This window comes from Plecotus auritus (genome assembly GCF_963455305.1).
Source record: "Plecotus auritus genome assembly, chromosome: 9".
In the NCBI taxonomy this organism is placed as follows: Eukaryota; Metazoa; Chordata; class Mammalia; order Chiroptera; family Vespertilionidae; genus Plecotus; species Plecotus auritus.
The window spans coordinates 47,000,919-47,016,537 of record NC_137783.1 but is presented as its reverse complement, the minus strand read 5'-3'; the positions used below and the strand labels follow the sequence as shown (position 1 = coordinate 47,016,537).

At 44.1% G+C, this 15,619-nt stretch overlaps 1 protein-coding gene across 1 annotated transcript in view; it reads left to right on the top strand.

The window, feature by feature from the left end:
- Positions 1 to 15,619, top strand: part of CFAP70 (cilia and flagella associated protein 70) — a gene marked incomplete at its 5' end in the record, with an annotated part of 105,526 nt that overhangs the window by 87,191 nt on the left and 2,716 nt on the right. The window contains 2 exon segments of the mRNA XM_080642132.1: positions 4,887 to 4,976; positions 7,826 to 7,927. Of these exon segments, the coding sequence (XP_080498258.1) occupies positions 4,887 to 4,976; positions 7,826 to 7,927 (192 nt within the window).

The following is a 15,619-nucleotide window of genomic DNA, read 5'->3' as shown; positions in this document are numbered from 1 at the left end:
TTAACCATTATGACACTAAAGTTATTAAGAACTCAATAAATTTGCGGGCTGGAAGAGATTAGTGGGGGGAAAAGGAGGACCTATGTAATACTTTCAACAATAAAGATGAAAAAACTTAATACATTTTATTTTAGTTATGATTTTAGCTGATTTTCTTTGTTAGCAGTAGTGGAAATATTCTCAGCTTGCTTTAAGAATGGAAAGTGTTATGGGCTTCAAAATAAATCCTCCAAACTTTCTCCTCAACACAAAGGATTATATTTAATTCAGCTGAGGCTAACCCCATTTCACAGGGTACTCTTGAGAAATTCCTATCCATATTTTAGGAAATATCTCAAAGCTTTCTAAAAGAAACATTCTTTTATGGAAAATTTCAAATACACACAAAGTAAACAGACTAGTAGAATGAACCAACATGGACTCATCCTCCCTCTTCAACAATTATCAACATTCTCCCAAAGGCCTTTTGATTCTGTGTTGTTGTTTTTTTACTTTATTCTATCTCCCCCCTCCCCCCACAACCCAGCATACCTAGTTTTCTTTATATTTAAAACTAGTGACCCGGTGCACGAAATTTGTGCACATTAAAAGGGGATTCATTAGAGGAAATAATTTAATATTGCTATTTGCCCTTTCTCTATAATAGAATTGTCAGAGATGAAAGAAAATTAGTAAAATGTATATGAAAACCATCCTCCTGTCAGAGTGTGGGGCTCACCACAGGACCCAGAGTCAAGTCCCCGCCCACCCACATGCACCTCAAAATCGCATGAGACCCAGACCCACCCCCCCGCATTGGGCTAGATCCAGACCCGGCCAGTCCCACCCTTGTCAAGCCCTGCCAGGCAGGGGTGTAGCCTCAGGTCCCCTGGCCCAGCACCAGGACGGGGGGCGTGGCCTGAGGTCCCCCAGCCCAGACCGGGGCGGGGGGCATGCCTTGAGGTCCTCTGTCAAGCCCTGCCAGGTGGGGGACATGGCCTGAGATCCCCTGTCAAGCCCCGCTGGGTAGGGGGCATGGCCTGAGGTCCCCCATCAAGCCCCGCCAGGCGGGGGATCGCAGCCTCAGGTCCCCCATCCCAGCACCGGGAGGGAGGGCTCAGCCTCAGGTCCCCCATCAAGCCCCACTGGCAGGGGGGGCGCGGCCTGAGTTCCCCCAACCCAGCACTGAGGGTGCACCTCAGGTCCCCCATCCCAGCACCGGGAGGGGGGGCTCAGCCTCAGGTCCCCCATCAAGCCCCACTGGCAGGGGGGCGCGGCCTGAGTTCCCCCAACCCAGCACTGAGGGTGCACCTTGAGGTCCCTTGTCAAGCCCCACTGGGTGGGGGGCATGACCTGAGGTCCCCTGTCAAGCCCAGCCAGGCAGGGGGCACAACCTCAGGTCCCCTGGCCCAGTGCTGGGGCCGGGAGTGTGGCCTGAGGTCCCCTGTCAAGCCCCGTTGGGCTGGGGGTGTGGTCTGAGGTCCCCCGGCCTGGTGCCAGGGTGGGGGGCACAGCCCGAAGTCCCCTGTCAAGCCCCACCTGGTGGGGGATGTGGCCTGAGGTCCCCTGGCCTGGCGCTGGGGTGTGGGGAGCAGTCTGAGGTCCCCTGTCAAGCCCTGTTGGGTGGGAGGCACAGCCTGAGATCCTCTGTCAAGCCCTGCTGGGTGGGGGACATGGCCTGAGGTCCCCTGTCAAGCCCCAGGGGGGCGGGGGAGGGCTTAGCCTCAGGTCCCTGCTGATTGCTCATTAAGACTTCTTTTTTTTTTTTTTTTAAATATATTTTATTGATTTTTCACAGAGAGGAAGGGAGAGGGATAGAGAGCTAGAAACATCAACGAGAGAGAAACATCGATCAGCCGCCTCCTGCACACCCCCCACTGGGGATGTGCCCGCAACCAAGGCACATGCCCTTGACCGGAATCGAACCCGGGACCCCTCAGTCCGCAGGCCGACGCTCTATCCACCGAGCCAAACCGGCTTTGGCTCATTAAGACTTCTTACGGGAACTTGGCCTCAGCTGTGGGTGCAGCCATATTTGTGACGGAGTGATGGTCAATTAGCATATTCCCTCTTTATTAGATAGGATTAAACAACAGCAACAAGAAGTTACAATGACTTATAATTTAAGTAGGAAAGCTCACATAGGTTTAAAAGGGAAAAATTACAATGAAGTAAATAAGAAAAAGCTTTCTGATGTCATTGCAAGCTGCATTTTACAGAACTGCTGACTTATGTACTAGACAAGGAATTCATAGGCTATTTGCTGAGGCTCAGCTATAGTTCCATCTCTCACACTGAAGATACAGAACAAGAAGTGGTCCTTTGAGGCCTACTACTTTTTTTGTTTGTTTGTTTTTCTAAATGTCTCCTGTACTACTAAAAGCTTCTAAGACGTTTTATAATAAGGGAGCAGACTCTCAGAATAATGAGGCTCTATCAAGTAAAATCCTTAGTTCAGAGATTCTGTATCTATCATCCTACCACATAATGTCACTTTTAAGCAAAAAGGGGTAATCCATAAAGTCTAGTGGAATTCTGGTAATCACTGTGGTCACCCAGAATTTTCTGTGTAACTCCTTGCCCCAACTCTTAGAGAGACTATAAATGTTTTTGGACCTGCTTTCACAGCAAAGTTTGCCCTTTAACTTAGTCTTTCCTTTTCCTCTCACCAGTCTTCTTGTAATATTTCCCTGAAAATAGACATAAAATACAATCCAAGCCCAGAATAGCCGGTACTACATTGAAAGAGAACAAAGGTAGAAGGCTGACCCCCTACCTGACTACAAGACACACTATAAACTAGAACAATAATCAAGACAGTGTGGTAAAAGTGAAAGAATAGGCAAACAGATCAATGGAACAGAATAGAGAGCCTGGAAATAGACTCACATAAATATAGTCAACTGATCTTTGACAAAGGAACAAAGGCAATACAATTCAGCAAAGAAAATCTTTTCAACAAATGGTGGTGGAACTGGACACCCATATGCAAAAAATAAATAAATCTAGACATAAGACCTTATACTGCTGGAAGCTAATTCCAACATGTCAGCAGGGCTGAATCATCTGTAATGGCTGAGGGCATTTCCCCAAACCTGAAAAGGATGCATAAATGATTGCTTGCTTCCAGACAGCTGAGGGCATTTCAATCTACATGTTATTGCCTCCTGTCAGCCAAACACCTGAACAGCCAAAGGCAGTTTCCCCCAATCTAAACAATGCCTACTGTATACCAAACCTTGTCCTTTGATGTGTATATCTACCTTGCCTTAGGACAATTTGTGTTAATAAAGAACCAAGGGGTCTGGAGATTCAAGAGAACTTGGTTTCTTTAGCTAAGTTTTCTCTGGCTCCGCAAAAATGCCTTCCAAAATTATGTTTCGTCTCTGGACTTTTGGTTAATTTACGCCACAGCCCTTCTCCAGATTCCTGAACCCCTTCTAGATGCCGAGAAACACACACCGGCATCAAAAATTAACTCAAAATGAATTATAGAATACATGTAAAATACAAAACTATAGAACTCCGAGAAGATAATATAGAAGAAAACCTATATGACATTGGAAATGGTTCTGACTTTTTAGGTACAACACCAAAGACATGATCCATGAAATAAAGAATTGATAAGTTAGACTTCATTGAAATGAAAAACTTAATCTCTGAAAAAGACAATATGAAGATAATGAGAAGACAAACCACAAACTGGGAGAAAAATATTTGCAAAAGACATATTTAATAAAGGACCGTTATCTAAAATATAAGAAGAAGTCTTAAAACTCAATGATAAGAAAATAATCTGATTTTAAAATGGGTCAAAGATCTTAAAGATACCTCACCAAAGAAGACATGTAGATGACAAATTAGCATATGAAAAGATGCTCCACATAATATGTCATCAGGGAAATACAAATTAAAATGATGAAATACCACTACACACCAAAATCTAGAACACCGACAACATCAAATGATGACAAGAATGCAGAGCAACAGGAACTCTGATTTGTTGTTGGTGGGAATGCAAAATGGTACAGCCACTTTGAATGACAGGTGATATTTTACAAAACTAAAAATATTCTTACCATACCATGCAACGATTGTGCTCCTAAATATTTACCCAAAGGAATTGAGAACTTATATCCACACAAAATCTGCACACAGATGTTTATAGTAGCTTGATTCATAATGGGCCAAACTTGGAAACAACCAAAGACATCCTTTAGTAGGTGAATGGATAAATAATCTGTGGTACATCCAGACAATGGAATATTACTTAGCGCTAAAAGGAAATAAGCTATCAAGCCATAAAAACATACAAAGGAACCTTAAATGCATATTACTAAGTGAAAGGAACCAATCTGAGAGGTCTACATACTACATGATTCTAACTGTATGACATTCTGAAAAGGGCAAAGCTATGGAGAGAGTAAAGAGTTTGGTGGTTTCCAGGAGTTGGGGAAGGGGAGTGATGAATAATAGGTGGAGCACAGAGAATGTTTAAGGCAGAAAAAATATTCTAATTAGGGATATATGTCATTACACATTTGTTCAAACCCATAGAATGTACACCACCAAGGGTGAACCCTAAGGTAAACTATGTACTTTGGGTGATGATGAAGTGTCGATGTAGCTTTGTCAGTTGTAACAAATGTACCAATTTGGTGGGGGATGTTGATAGTCAGGAAGGCTATACATGTGTCGGGGCAGGAGGTATATGAGAAATCTCTGAACTTTCAATTTTGCTGTGAACCTAAAACTGCCCCCTCCCAATTACGTTTTAAGAAAAACATATAACTAACTTCATTGAACTTAGATTGGGGTTCAACTGCAGAAGCACCATAATTATCATAGCAATGCAGTGTTTGAAGCTTCTAAAAGAACAATAGTTTAGTGGTGCTTTCTTTCTACAGTATGGAAAGGCAAAGAAAACCTACCTGCAAGCCTGTAAGAGATCACCTTCATGCCTTACCTGGCTGGGACTGGGAATTGCCTGTTATCGGGTAAGAGGATGTGGGCTTGACACTAAGCCTGTGCATACAGCTGACCTTGATTCCTTGGTCTTTCAAGCACCCTGGGATGACAGTGAAATGGCAATTAGGGCAGTTTTTTCTAATGCAAAATTGCTCTTCAGAGCAGTTTAGTAAACTGAAGGTCAATCTGAAGTAGAAAAATCCCACAAAAACCTGAATCAGGAAGCTATATAATAAAAATTTCATGTTATTTGGTACAGATGCTCATAAACTATATATATAAAAGCCTAAGTGACCGTTATGACTGAACAACCAGAATGACCAGTCGGCCAGTCGCTATGATGTGCACTGATAACCAGGGGGTAGACACTCAATGCAGAAGCTGCCCCCTGGTGGTCAGTGCACTCCCACAGCCAACCTCCCATGACCCCTCCCTCTCCCCCACAGCCTGGCTGGTCCCCCCATTGGCCCTGATTGGGGAGCCAGCCGGCCAACCTCCCATGGTCCCTCCTCCTGGCTGGCCAACCTCCCGGGGTCCCTCCTCCCTGCTGGCTGGCCCCCTGATAGGCCTCAATTGCCGGCCAGGCTGAGGGACCCCACCCATGCATGAATTCATGCACCAGGCCTCTAGTTTTATATTATCTATAAGAAAAAAAGTAATATGGGAATAAAGAATCTATTTAATTAAATAAATTGGTTGATATTTATTAAACTCTGTGCCTTTCCATATGCAGGAGGAGCTGCTACAGCTTCGGGTAGGCCTTTGCACTCTTTGCTCTACCACCCCTAAAACTCCAGAGCTACCCTTCTTTCCTTCTCTCTAATGTTTGAAAGAGGTTAGACTACCTGGTAATATGTTCTGGTCTCTGCCAAACCCTTTAGTCTTACCACTTTCTCTCTCTCTCTCTCTCCAGCCACACAGGCATACTTAAGAGTTTTCTGAGATGCCATGCTATTTTTGCATTTATATATAGTATTCCCTTTACCTGGAATGCCTTTCTTCACCTTGTACGGTTAACAAACACCTTTATCTTTCAAGATTTACTTTAGCAATGTTTCTTCAGAGAGTGTCCTTTAAACTCAGGATAGAATTATTACTATTTTCCTTTGTCCCTCCACTAAATCAAATATATGCTTTTATTATTAGACATGTTTATTCTGTATTGGAACTATTTATGTGTTTGAGTTTTTCCCACCTTCTCTTTTTTAACGTATCTGTCAGTGAACTCTTTGTATTCCCAGTATCTAACATACTGCCTGACAGAGAGTAAATCCTTAGGACATATATGTTGAATGAATAATGAATCAGTATTTCAGAGACATTTAAAATGTAGGCCAAGGTATAGGCTTTGCTGAAAGGTCATTCTTCATATTGTCTTGGGCCTAGAAATCCATTATTTTCTAAAGCAGAAATATGAAGAACTACTTTATTAAGGAAAGAAGTACCTTATTCTTTCCTTGGCTGGCCTTTTGAAAGATTTAACAAAGCAAAGTCAGAGTTTTAGGAAGCAAAACTGATATTCATGTAGCCAGAGCTCAGGAAGCAACCTAGAGTCACTGAGTATTGTATTGATTGTTTAAGACAGTGGTGTTAATAACTAATTTTAGGGGAAAGGAAGCTTTCTGAATGATAGTATTTTGACAGGACTTTTACCTTAAGAAACGGATGTAGAATGTAAAGGAAAAAACTACAAATGCATCTGATAGCCCTTTGTGTGTGGGGAAATCACTGAATGATGCACACACAACAGTAAATACTTCTGGTTTTCCAACCCTGCCACTGGAAGCTCCATGGTTCATGGATGCCCTGCTGGGACTGCTGTAGAGGAAAGAGGAAGAAAGCAGGGCTCCAGATTCCCCTACCTGGCTTTTTAAGCAGAGCAGTTTTACTTTTAACTAGTTTATATATTGGGCCACCACACAGGATTTTGTTTGAAGGAAAATTTCTGTTGCTTAAAAAAAAAAATGTTGAAAGCCATTGGTATAGGCCATGTACACCAATGTTATTTGGACACTAGGGACCCAGTGCATGAATTTGTGCACCTTGAAAGGAACTGTGAGCTGCAAGGCTGCAGTAGGCACAGGGGCAGGTCTCTGCCCATCCTCCATGACCCCGCCCAGCCCCTCCTGCCATGGACCCGGTCCGTCTACCAGCAGCTCCATTCCCACCACTGCCGCTCCCATGCGCTTACAGCGCCGACCCTGCTCACATCACCAACAGTACGGAGTGATTGGGGCTGGCGCCAGCAGCGGATGCAAGCAGGGCCGGCACTGTCAGCGGGTGCGAGCGGTGGCTGCTGCCCCAATCACCCCTCAGTAACGGGGAGGTGGAGAAGCCCTCAGGGGCAATCAGGGCCAGCGGCCACCGCTTGCACCCGCTGATGGTGCCAAGTGATCAGGACTGGCGCTGGGCACTGGCAGTGGGTGTGAGCAGAAGCTCTAGTGCTGGCTGCGGATGCAAGCAGGGCCGACACTGGCAGTGGGTGAGAGCGGTGGCTCCGGCACCGGCAGTGGGTGTGAGCAGGGCCGGCGCCGGCAGCAGGTGTGAGTGCCAGGCAGAACTGCGGCATGCAGGAGCAAAGAATTTTCGGTAACCAGCAGAGGCTCACCCTGATGACAGCGACCGGTGCCCCGCCTTGACCTGGCACCCCCACTCACCTGCTCCACCATCCTGCTGCAGCCAACGCCCGCCATGTTCCACACACGCCCCTGGTGGTCAGCACACGTCATAGTGACCAATTTTTCGGTTGTTCTACCATTCAGTCTATTTGCATATTAGCCTTTTATTATATAGGATAGTATTTTCAGCTAAGCTGATTCCAGCTGACTTAAGTAAAAACTATATTGACTTAACAACTCATACATCTTTTTTTGTCAAGCTGGAGGAGATCTCGGAAGCAGAGGATGCGCTCTCTGAAGCCAATGCATTGAACAACAACAATGCTGAAGTATGGGCATATCTGGCCCTGGTCAGCCTGAAAGTGAGTGCTTGCTATCCTTTTACAATGCCCTCTTAGGCAAAGAGATAAGGAACTAAATAAAAGAAGAGATAATCAGAATGGCCATTAATGCATGATAGTTGAGGTTTGATCAGCTTCAGATTTGATCATTATATAAATAACAAAGGAGAGGCCAAGTCTGGGAAGCCTTTACTTGAAGTGTGCTTAAAAATTATATACTTAGGTATGTTTGCCTGGAAAGGAGATTCTAAAAATGGAAGTGGGCCATGTGGACTTGGTGATTGTGGGTAACCAGGAGTAGGGTGGGCCAGGGCTGACTTCTGGGCAAGGGTTCTGGGTGGGGGAGGCTCCCTGCAGCACTTTTGAGCTACTCCACAGGCCCAGCACAGTGTGTGGCCTGCCTCAAGATAAAGGAGGGTGGGAGGATTCAGAGCCTGGCCTAGGGTTGGGGTTAGGAACACTGAATGGGGAGCTGTGCAAGGGCAGTGACTGACAGTGCAGTTGGACAGCAGATTAGACTTGGGGTCAGTGAGCCTTTCTCCTTTTTCCCCACCTGGGTACCTCTCCCCACCTGCCTGTGCTCTCACATTTAGGAGTTCAAGCCTGGGACAATGGTATTACTCGTATAGTCATCCAATTATGCTCTGGATCTACAAAAAATTCCTGGATCCATACATATTCCCTCTGATTGCCTTCTTTGTAAATTATGTATGTCCTAGAAAACTTAGTTAATAATCCTATATAATAAAGAGGTGATATGCAAATTGACCCTCACACCCTCGCACAAGATGGCCGCCCCCATGTGGTCAAAGATGGCCGCCACAAGATGGCCGGCAGGGGAAGGTAGTTGTGGGCGATCAGGCCAGCAGGGGAGGGCAGTTGGGGGAGACTGGGCCTGCAGGGGAGGACAGTTGGGGGTGACCGGGCCAGCAGGGGAAGGCAGTTAGGGGGGACCGAGCCAGCAGGGGAAGGCAGTTGGGTGTTACCAGGCCAGCAGGGGAGGGCAGTTGGGGGGGACCAGGCCTGCAGGGAAGGGCAGTTGGGGGTGACCGGGCCAGCAGGGGAGGCCAGTTGGGGGCAACCAGGCCGGCAGAGGAGGGCAGTTGGGGGGGACCAGGCCAACATGGGAGGGCAGTTGGGGGTGATCAGGCCAGCAGGGGAGGGCAGTTGGGGGCAATTGTGCCAGCAGGGGAGCAGTTAGGTGTTGATCAGGCTGGCAGGGGAGTGGTTAGGGCGTGATCAGGCTGGTAGGCAGAAGCAGTTAGGGGCAATCAGGCAAGCAGGCAGGCAAGGAGCCAGCCATTCCAGGTTGTGAGAGGGATGTCTGACAAACCGGCAGTCGGACATCCCCCGAGGGGTCCCAGATTGGAGAGGGTGCAGGCTGGGCTGAGGCCACCCCCCCACCCCCGCCCATTGCATGAATTTCGTGCACTGGGCCTTTAGTCCAATGATAAAAAATAAAGGCAAAGTGGGCCATAAGGGTGTAGATATATATAGACTACCAACAAAAGGACCAACAGATACCACTGATAGACTCAATGATTGACTCAAAGATTCCATTGTTTTAAAAATGAACCTGATACTGGGAATCATCTTTTTCATAATTGTCTCTGGCTTTGTTTTATTTGAGACCAGAATTCAGGATAGATAGTTTAGCTATTTACCCAATACTAATCAGGAAATACATGGTATTTTTATTTTAAATGTATTTACCAACCTCATTCCTGAGTTCCTTTTTCATTACTAGAGTTTTCATTTCAAAAAAAATAAATAAGATTTTAAAAATGGGAGAGATGCCTGGCTGGTTGCTCAGTGATTGAGTGTTGACCCATGAACCAGGAGGTCATGGGTTTGATTCCTGGTCAGGGCACATGCCCAGGTTGTGGGCTCAATCCTCATTAGGGGGCATACAGGAGGCAGTCGATCAATGATTCTCTCTCATCATTAATGTTTCTACCCCTCTGCCTCTCCTTTCTTCTCTCTGAAATCAATAAAAACATTTTTTAAAGTTAACCTTCTTTAAAAAATGGAAGTGATATTATATCAGAATGTAAACAAAGTCAAGACCAGTGAAGGAGATGTTCTGCTAGTCTTTTTGAACCATTTCTTCATGTTGAACTGCTGACTGAATTATTTTTTATATAGATGGGAAATTAGATGGGAGTATTGTGGGAATTTGTGATAGCTGCTTTACCTATAGAAAATAACTCTCCCAAAATTAAATAACTTGCTTAAATAACTTACACATCAGTCTAAAGTCTAATTTGGAATGAGATTGTCCCTCAGTTTTTCCATTAGCCAATATGACACCAAACTAACAGGAAGTATTGTAATTGTAAGAGAAATAAACAAAATAAAAATTACTGGATCTTCTCTTCCAGAATATCAACATGAAAATACCTATATTCTTACCCCAGCTCTGTCACAACTGGCTGTGAAATCCTGGGCAAGTCAGTTAAACTTACCGGGCCTCAGTTTTTTCATCTTCATTATTTTATTTTATTTTTTTAAAATATATTTTTTATTGTTTTCAGAGAGGGAGAGAAATAGAAACATCAATGTGAGACTCATTGATTGTCTGCCTCCTGCACACCCCACACAGGGGATCGAACTCACAACCCGGGCATGTGCCCTGACCAGAAATCAAACCCTGATCTCCTGGTTGATAGGTCAATGCTCAACCACTGGGCAGTTTCTTCATCTTTAAACTAAAAGTGTCAAAATGGAAGATTTTAATACATTTCTCCCAGAAACTGATAGATCAAATAGGAAAAAATTACAGATATGTAAGATTTGAATAAAACAATTAACGAGGTGCCCTGGCCAGGTGGCTCAGTTGGTTGGAGCATCATCCCATACACAAAAAGGTTGCAGCTTCAATTCCCAGTCAGAGCACATACCTTGGTTGCACACATACCTAGGTTGTGAGTTCAACCAATGTTTCTCTCTCTTTCTCATTTCCTCTCTCTAAAAGAGCATACCCTCAGATGAGGGTGGGAAGAAGCGGGGGGGGACGACAGTTAACAATGTTGAGCTCAAACAACATAGAACTCTTCACCCAACAATTACAGAATGCATATTCTTTTCAATCACAAATAGATTAATTATTCATATACTAGACCACAAAGACAGATTCAACAAATACATGTAGATCACACTGCAGTAAAATTATAAATCAACAACTAAAAGATAGGCCAAAAGACTCATACATTTGTAAACTTAAAACATGTTTGTAATTAATTCATGAGTCAAAGAGTAAATCATGATACTTTCTTGTGGTAGGTAGAATTCTGAAGATGATCTCTCAAGATTATTACATCAAATACTAATATAGGTACTGCTGTGAGGGGAAGTCAGAGAGATTCAAAGCGTAAGAAAGATTCAGCACACGATCGCTGCCTTAAAGATGGAGAGGAACCATCAATGAATGTGGGTGGCCTCCAGAAGCTGAAAGCATTCCCTGCTCACAGCCAGTAAGGCAATGGGGACCTCCATATGCAAGTACAAGGAACTGAATTCTGCCAACATCCTGAATGAGGTTGGGGGTAGATTCCAGATAAGAACCCACCCCCACTGACACCTTGATTTTGGCCTTGTGAGATCCTAAGCAGAGAACTGGTTGAGCCATGCCAGACTTCTGACCAGTAGAAATTATGAGATGATATATGGGCATTGTTTTAAGCCACTTACTAGTAATTTGTGGTAATTTGTTAAACAGCTGTAGAAAAATAATGCAGGCCTTTCAGTAGGTTTTTATAATAATGTCTCCCATTTAATTATGCTTTCATGTATACCCCTTTGGAATGTAATGCCATTTTTCCCATCAAGCGGTAATGTCTCCTCATTCTCCACTCCCTGGAATCTGAGCTGCACTTGTGAATTACTTTGATCAGTAGAATATGATGGAAGTGACATTGTGTAAGTTCTCAGAGACTAGGCCTTTAAAGATCCTGTAGCTGAGAGAAACCAAGATGGTGGCATAGGTAAGCACCTAAACTGCTGCCTCGCACAACAATTTCAAAACTACAACTAAAAGAACAGACACCATCCAGAACCACAGGAAAGCTGGCTGAGTGGAAATTCTACAACTAGAAGGAAAGAGAAAAGCTCACAGAGAATTGGAGGTACGGCAAAGGGTCTTTGTGCGCGCAGAGAGGAAGGGCGGCTGAGAGCCTGGCTGACTTTCTCTGGTGGGAGGGGGAAGGAAGCCCCCGACTGCACTGAACCCCAGTTCCGACTGCACTGAACCCCAGTTCCAGGCGAAACCCCGTGGACCCAGGCTCATACAGGGGGAGTCTGGACTGTCAGGTAGAGAGAAAGGCACCCGGAGACTCGGAGACCCGGGGGAGCCCCGGTGGGCAGGGGTCTGGAGGCATGCGTGCCAGTGTGCACAAAGACTGCGGAGTTTGCCACAGGCTTTCCCTAGTGTAAGGGAGTCGGAAGCTCCTGACTGTACGGAGCCCCAGTTCTGACTGCACTGAACTCCAGTTCCAGGCGAGCCCCTGGGGACCCACGCTCTTGCGTGGGGAATCTGTACTCTCGGGCGGAGACTCGGGAGCTGGGGAAGGCAGAGGTCTGGAGGCGCGCGCGCAAGGGCAAGGCTGATGGGAAGCCAAGACTGTCTGCTCCGCCCTGAGACTCCACCCCATCCAAGCTGAGCACAGAGGCTTTTGCAATTTGGCAAGTGTAATCCTATAAGGCTGTCTCCAGCACCAAACTTCTCCCAGCATAGACACAGCTGATCCTCACAGCCAACTGGCCTGGAGGTCAATTCCTCCCAGTGATACCAACAACAATCAAGACTTAACTACAACAAGGCTGTACACACAGTCCACAAAGGGGTGCACCAAGAGTAACCACCTCAGGTTAACTGAGTGGCCGACCCACTGGGCCATATAGGAAACCTAGCACACAAAGCTACCCTACCAACTCAGGGAAGCAGTGAAAATGCGGCATCAAAGAAACAGATCACAAACGAAGGAAATGGAGGAAAACAAATGACTGGATATAGAATTAAAAACCACGGTTATAAGGCTTTTCAAGAATATCCTAGAAAAGGCCAATAAATATAACGAGACCCTCAAAGATATGAAAAAGGACCAACTAGAAATTAAACATACACTGACTGAAATAAAAAATAGTATACAGAGACCCAACATCAGACTAGAGGAACACAAGAATCAAGTCAAAGAATTGAAATACAAAGAAGCAAAAAACACTCAACCAAAAAAGCAAAAAGCAAAAAAAAATGCAAAAAGTTGAAGATACTGTAAGAAGCCTCTGGGACAGCTTCATGCATACCAACATCAGAATTATGGGGGTGCCAGAAGAAGAGAGAGAGCAAGATACTGAAAACCTATTTGAAGAAATAATGACCGAAAACTTCTCCCACCTGGTGAAAGAAATAATCTTACAAGTCCAGGAAGCGCACAGAACCCCAAACAAAAGGAATCCAAAGAGGACCACACCAAGACACATCATAATTAAAATGCCAAGAGCAAAAGACAAAGAGAGAATATTAAAAGCAGCAAGACAAAAACAGTTAGTTACCTACAAGGGAGCACCCATACGATTGTCAGCTGATTTCTCAACAGAAACTATGCAGGCCAGACGGGAGTGGCAAGAAATTTTCAAAGTGATGAATAGCAAGAACCTACAACCAAGATTACTCTACCCAGCAAAGCTATCATTCAGAATTGAAGGGCAGATAAAGAGCTTCACAGATAAGAAAAAGCTAAAGGAGTTCATCACCACCAAACCAGTATTATATGAAATGCTGAAAGGTATTCTTAAAGAAGAGGAAGAAGAAAAAAGTAAAGATAAAAATTATGAACAACAAATACATATCTATCAACAAGTGAACCTAAAAATCAAGTGAATTAAAAACCTGAGGAACAGAATAATCTGGTGAATATAATAGAATCAGGGGCATAGAAAGGGAGTGGACTGATAATTCTCAGGGGGAAAGAGGTATAGGGAGGGGGTCAGGAAGAGACTGGACAAAAATCATACACCTATGGATGAGGACAGTGCGGGGGGGGGGGTAAGGGCAGAAGGTGGGGTGGGAACCGGGTGGAGGGGAGCTATGGGGGGAAAAAGGAGAAACAATTGTAATAATCTGAATAAAGATTTATTAAAAAAAATAAAAATAAAGATCCTGTAGCTACTGCTCTTGCTCTCTTGAAACCCTGGGACCACATGCTGTGAAGAAACCCAATTTAGCCTATAGGAGGCTGAAAGTCCACCTGAAGGGTAACTGAAGGATAACCACCCTGGTCAACAGCCAACCTCACTCTTTGAGTGAGGATATCTTGGCCCCTCCAGCCCATAGCCAAACTGTCAGATGTCTACAACTGCATGAATGATCTCAGGAAAAATCAGCAGAAGAATGGTCCAGATTGCCCATAGAATTGTGAGGAATATACAATTTAATATATTGTGTATTAAACAATTAAGTGTTAGAGATGGCTTATTACACTTTATAGATAATTGAAATGGGACTGAATAAAAACAAAGCTATTATATGTTGGAAATATGGAATACAATTAAAGCATTATAGAGAGAGTAATTTATAGCCTTAAATACATATTTTAGAAAAGAGAACTGAAATATCAATGGATTAAGCATTTGAATCAAGAAATTAACCCTAGCCCTAGCTGGTTTGGCTCAGTAGATAGAGCATTGGGCTGGGGACTGAAGGGTCCCGAGTTCGATTCCAGTGAAGGGTACATACCTGGGTTGCAGTCTCGATCCTCAGTAGGGGGTGTGCAGGAGGCAGCCAATCAATGATTCTCATCATTGGTGTTTCTATCTCTCTTTCCCTTCCTCTCTGAAATTAATTTTAAAAAAAGGAAATTAGCCCTAGCCGGTTTGGCTCAGTGGATAGAGCATCAGCCTGTGGACGGAAGGGTCCTGGGTTTGATTTTCTCATCAAGGACATGTACCTTGGTTACAGGCTTGATCCCTGGCCCTCGTTAAGGCATGTGTGGGAGGTAACCAATCAGTGTGTGTGTCTCACATGGATGTTTCTCTCTGTCTCTCCCCCTCCCTTTCACTCTCTCTCTCTCTCAAAAAAAGAAATCAATGGAAATTGGACTAGATATTCTCTAAGTTCCTTTCTAGCCTGAGCATTCTGTGGATCTCATATTTATGGACTTAATCTTTCCCAAGTGACTTTGCATACTCTAATTTGTTATGCACAAACTTTCGAAGTATAATAGTAAATTCATATTATCCTCATTTAATTCCTTCATGTAAGAATAACTGGGAGTAGTGTTCTCATCTCATATCCAGATCTGCATGGAAGTAATTCCAGTATCTGCTTTTTCTAATGCACAGAGACAAGATAAAGTTAAAAACTTAGACTCTGGTGCCAGACTAAATTATTTTAAAATCTGGCTCCTCCACTTATTAGCTTCATAATCTTTGCAAGTTATTTATCCTTTCTGTGCCTAGATTTTTCTATCTGTAAAATGGGAATTATAAATAGTTATCTCCTAGGGTTGTTTTGAGGATCAGGATGAAAGTATGTAAAGCACTTAAAACAATGTAAACAATTTAAACCATAAAGTAAACACTATATAAGTGTTAGTTCTTATTAACAGGATGGCTTCAATCATGAGAGGAACAAATGACTCATGGTGCTTTCAGAAAAAAAGATGAGAGGCCAAGTTATCTTTAAGATTTTTACAATAAAAAAGGGATGTATATCTT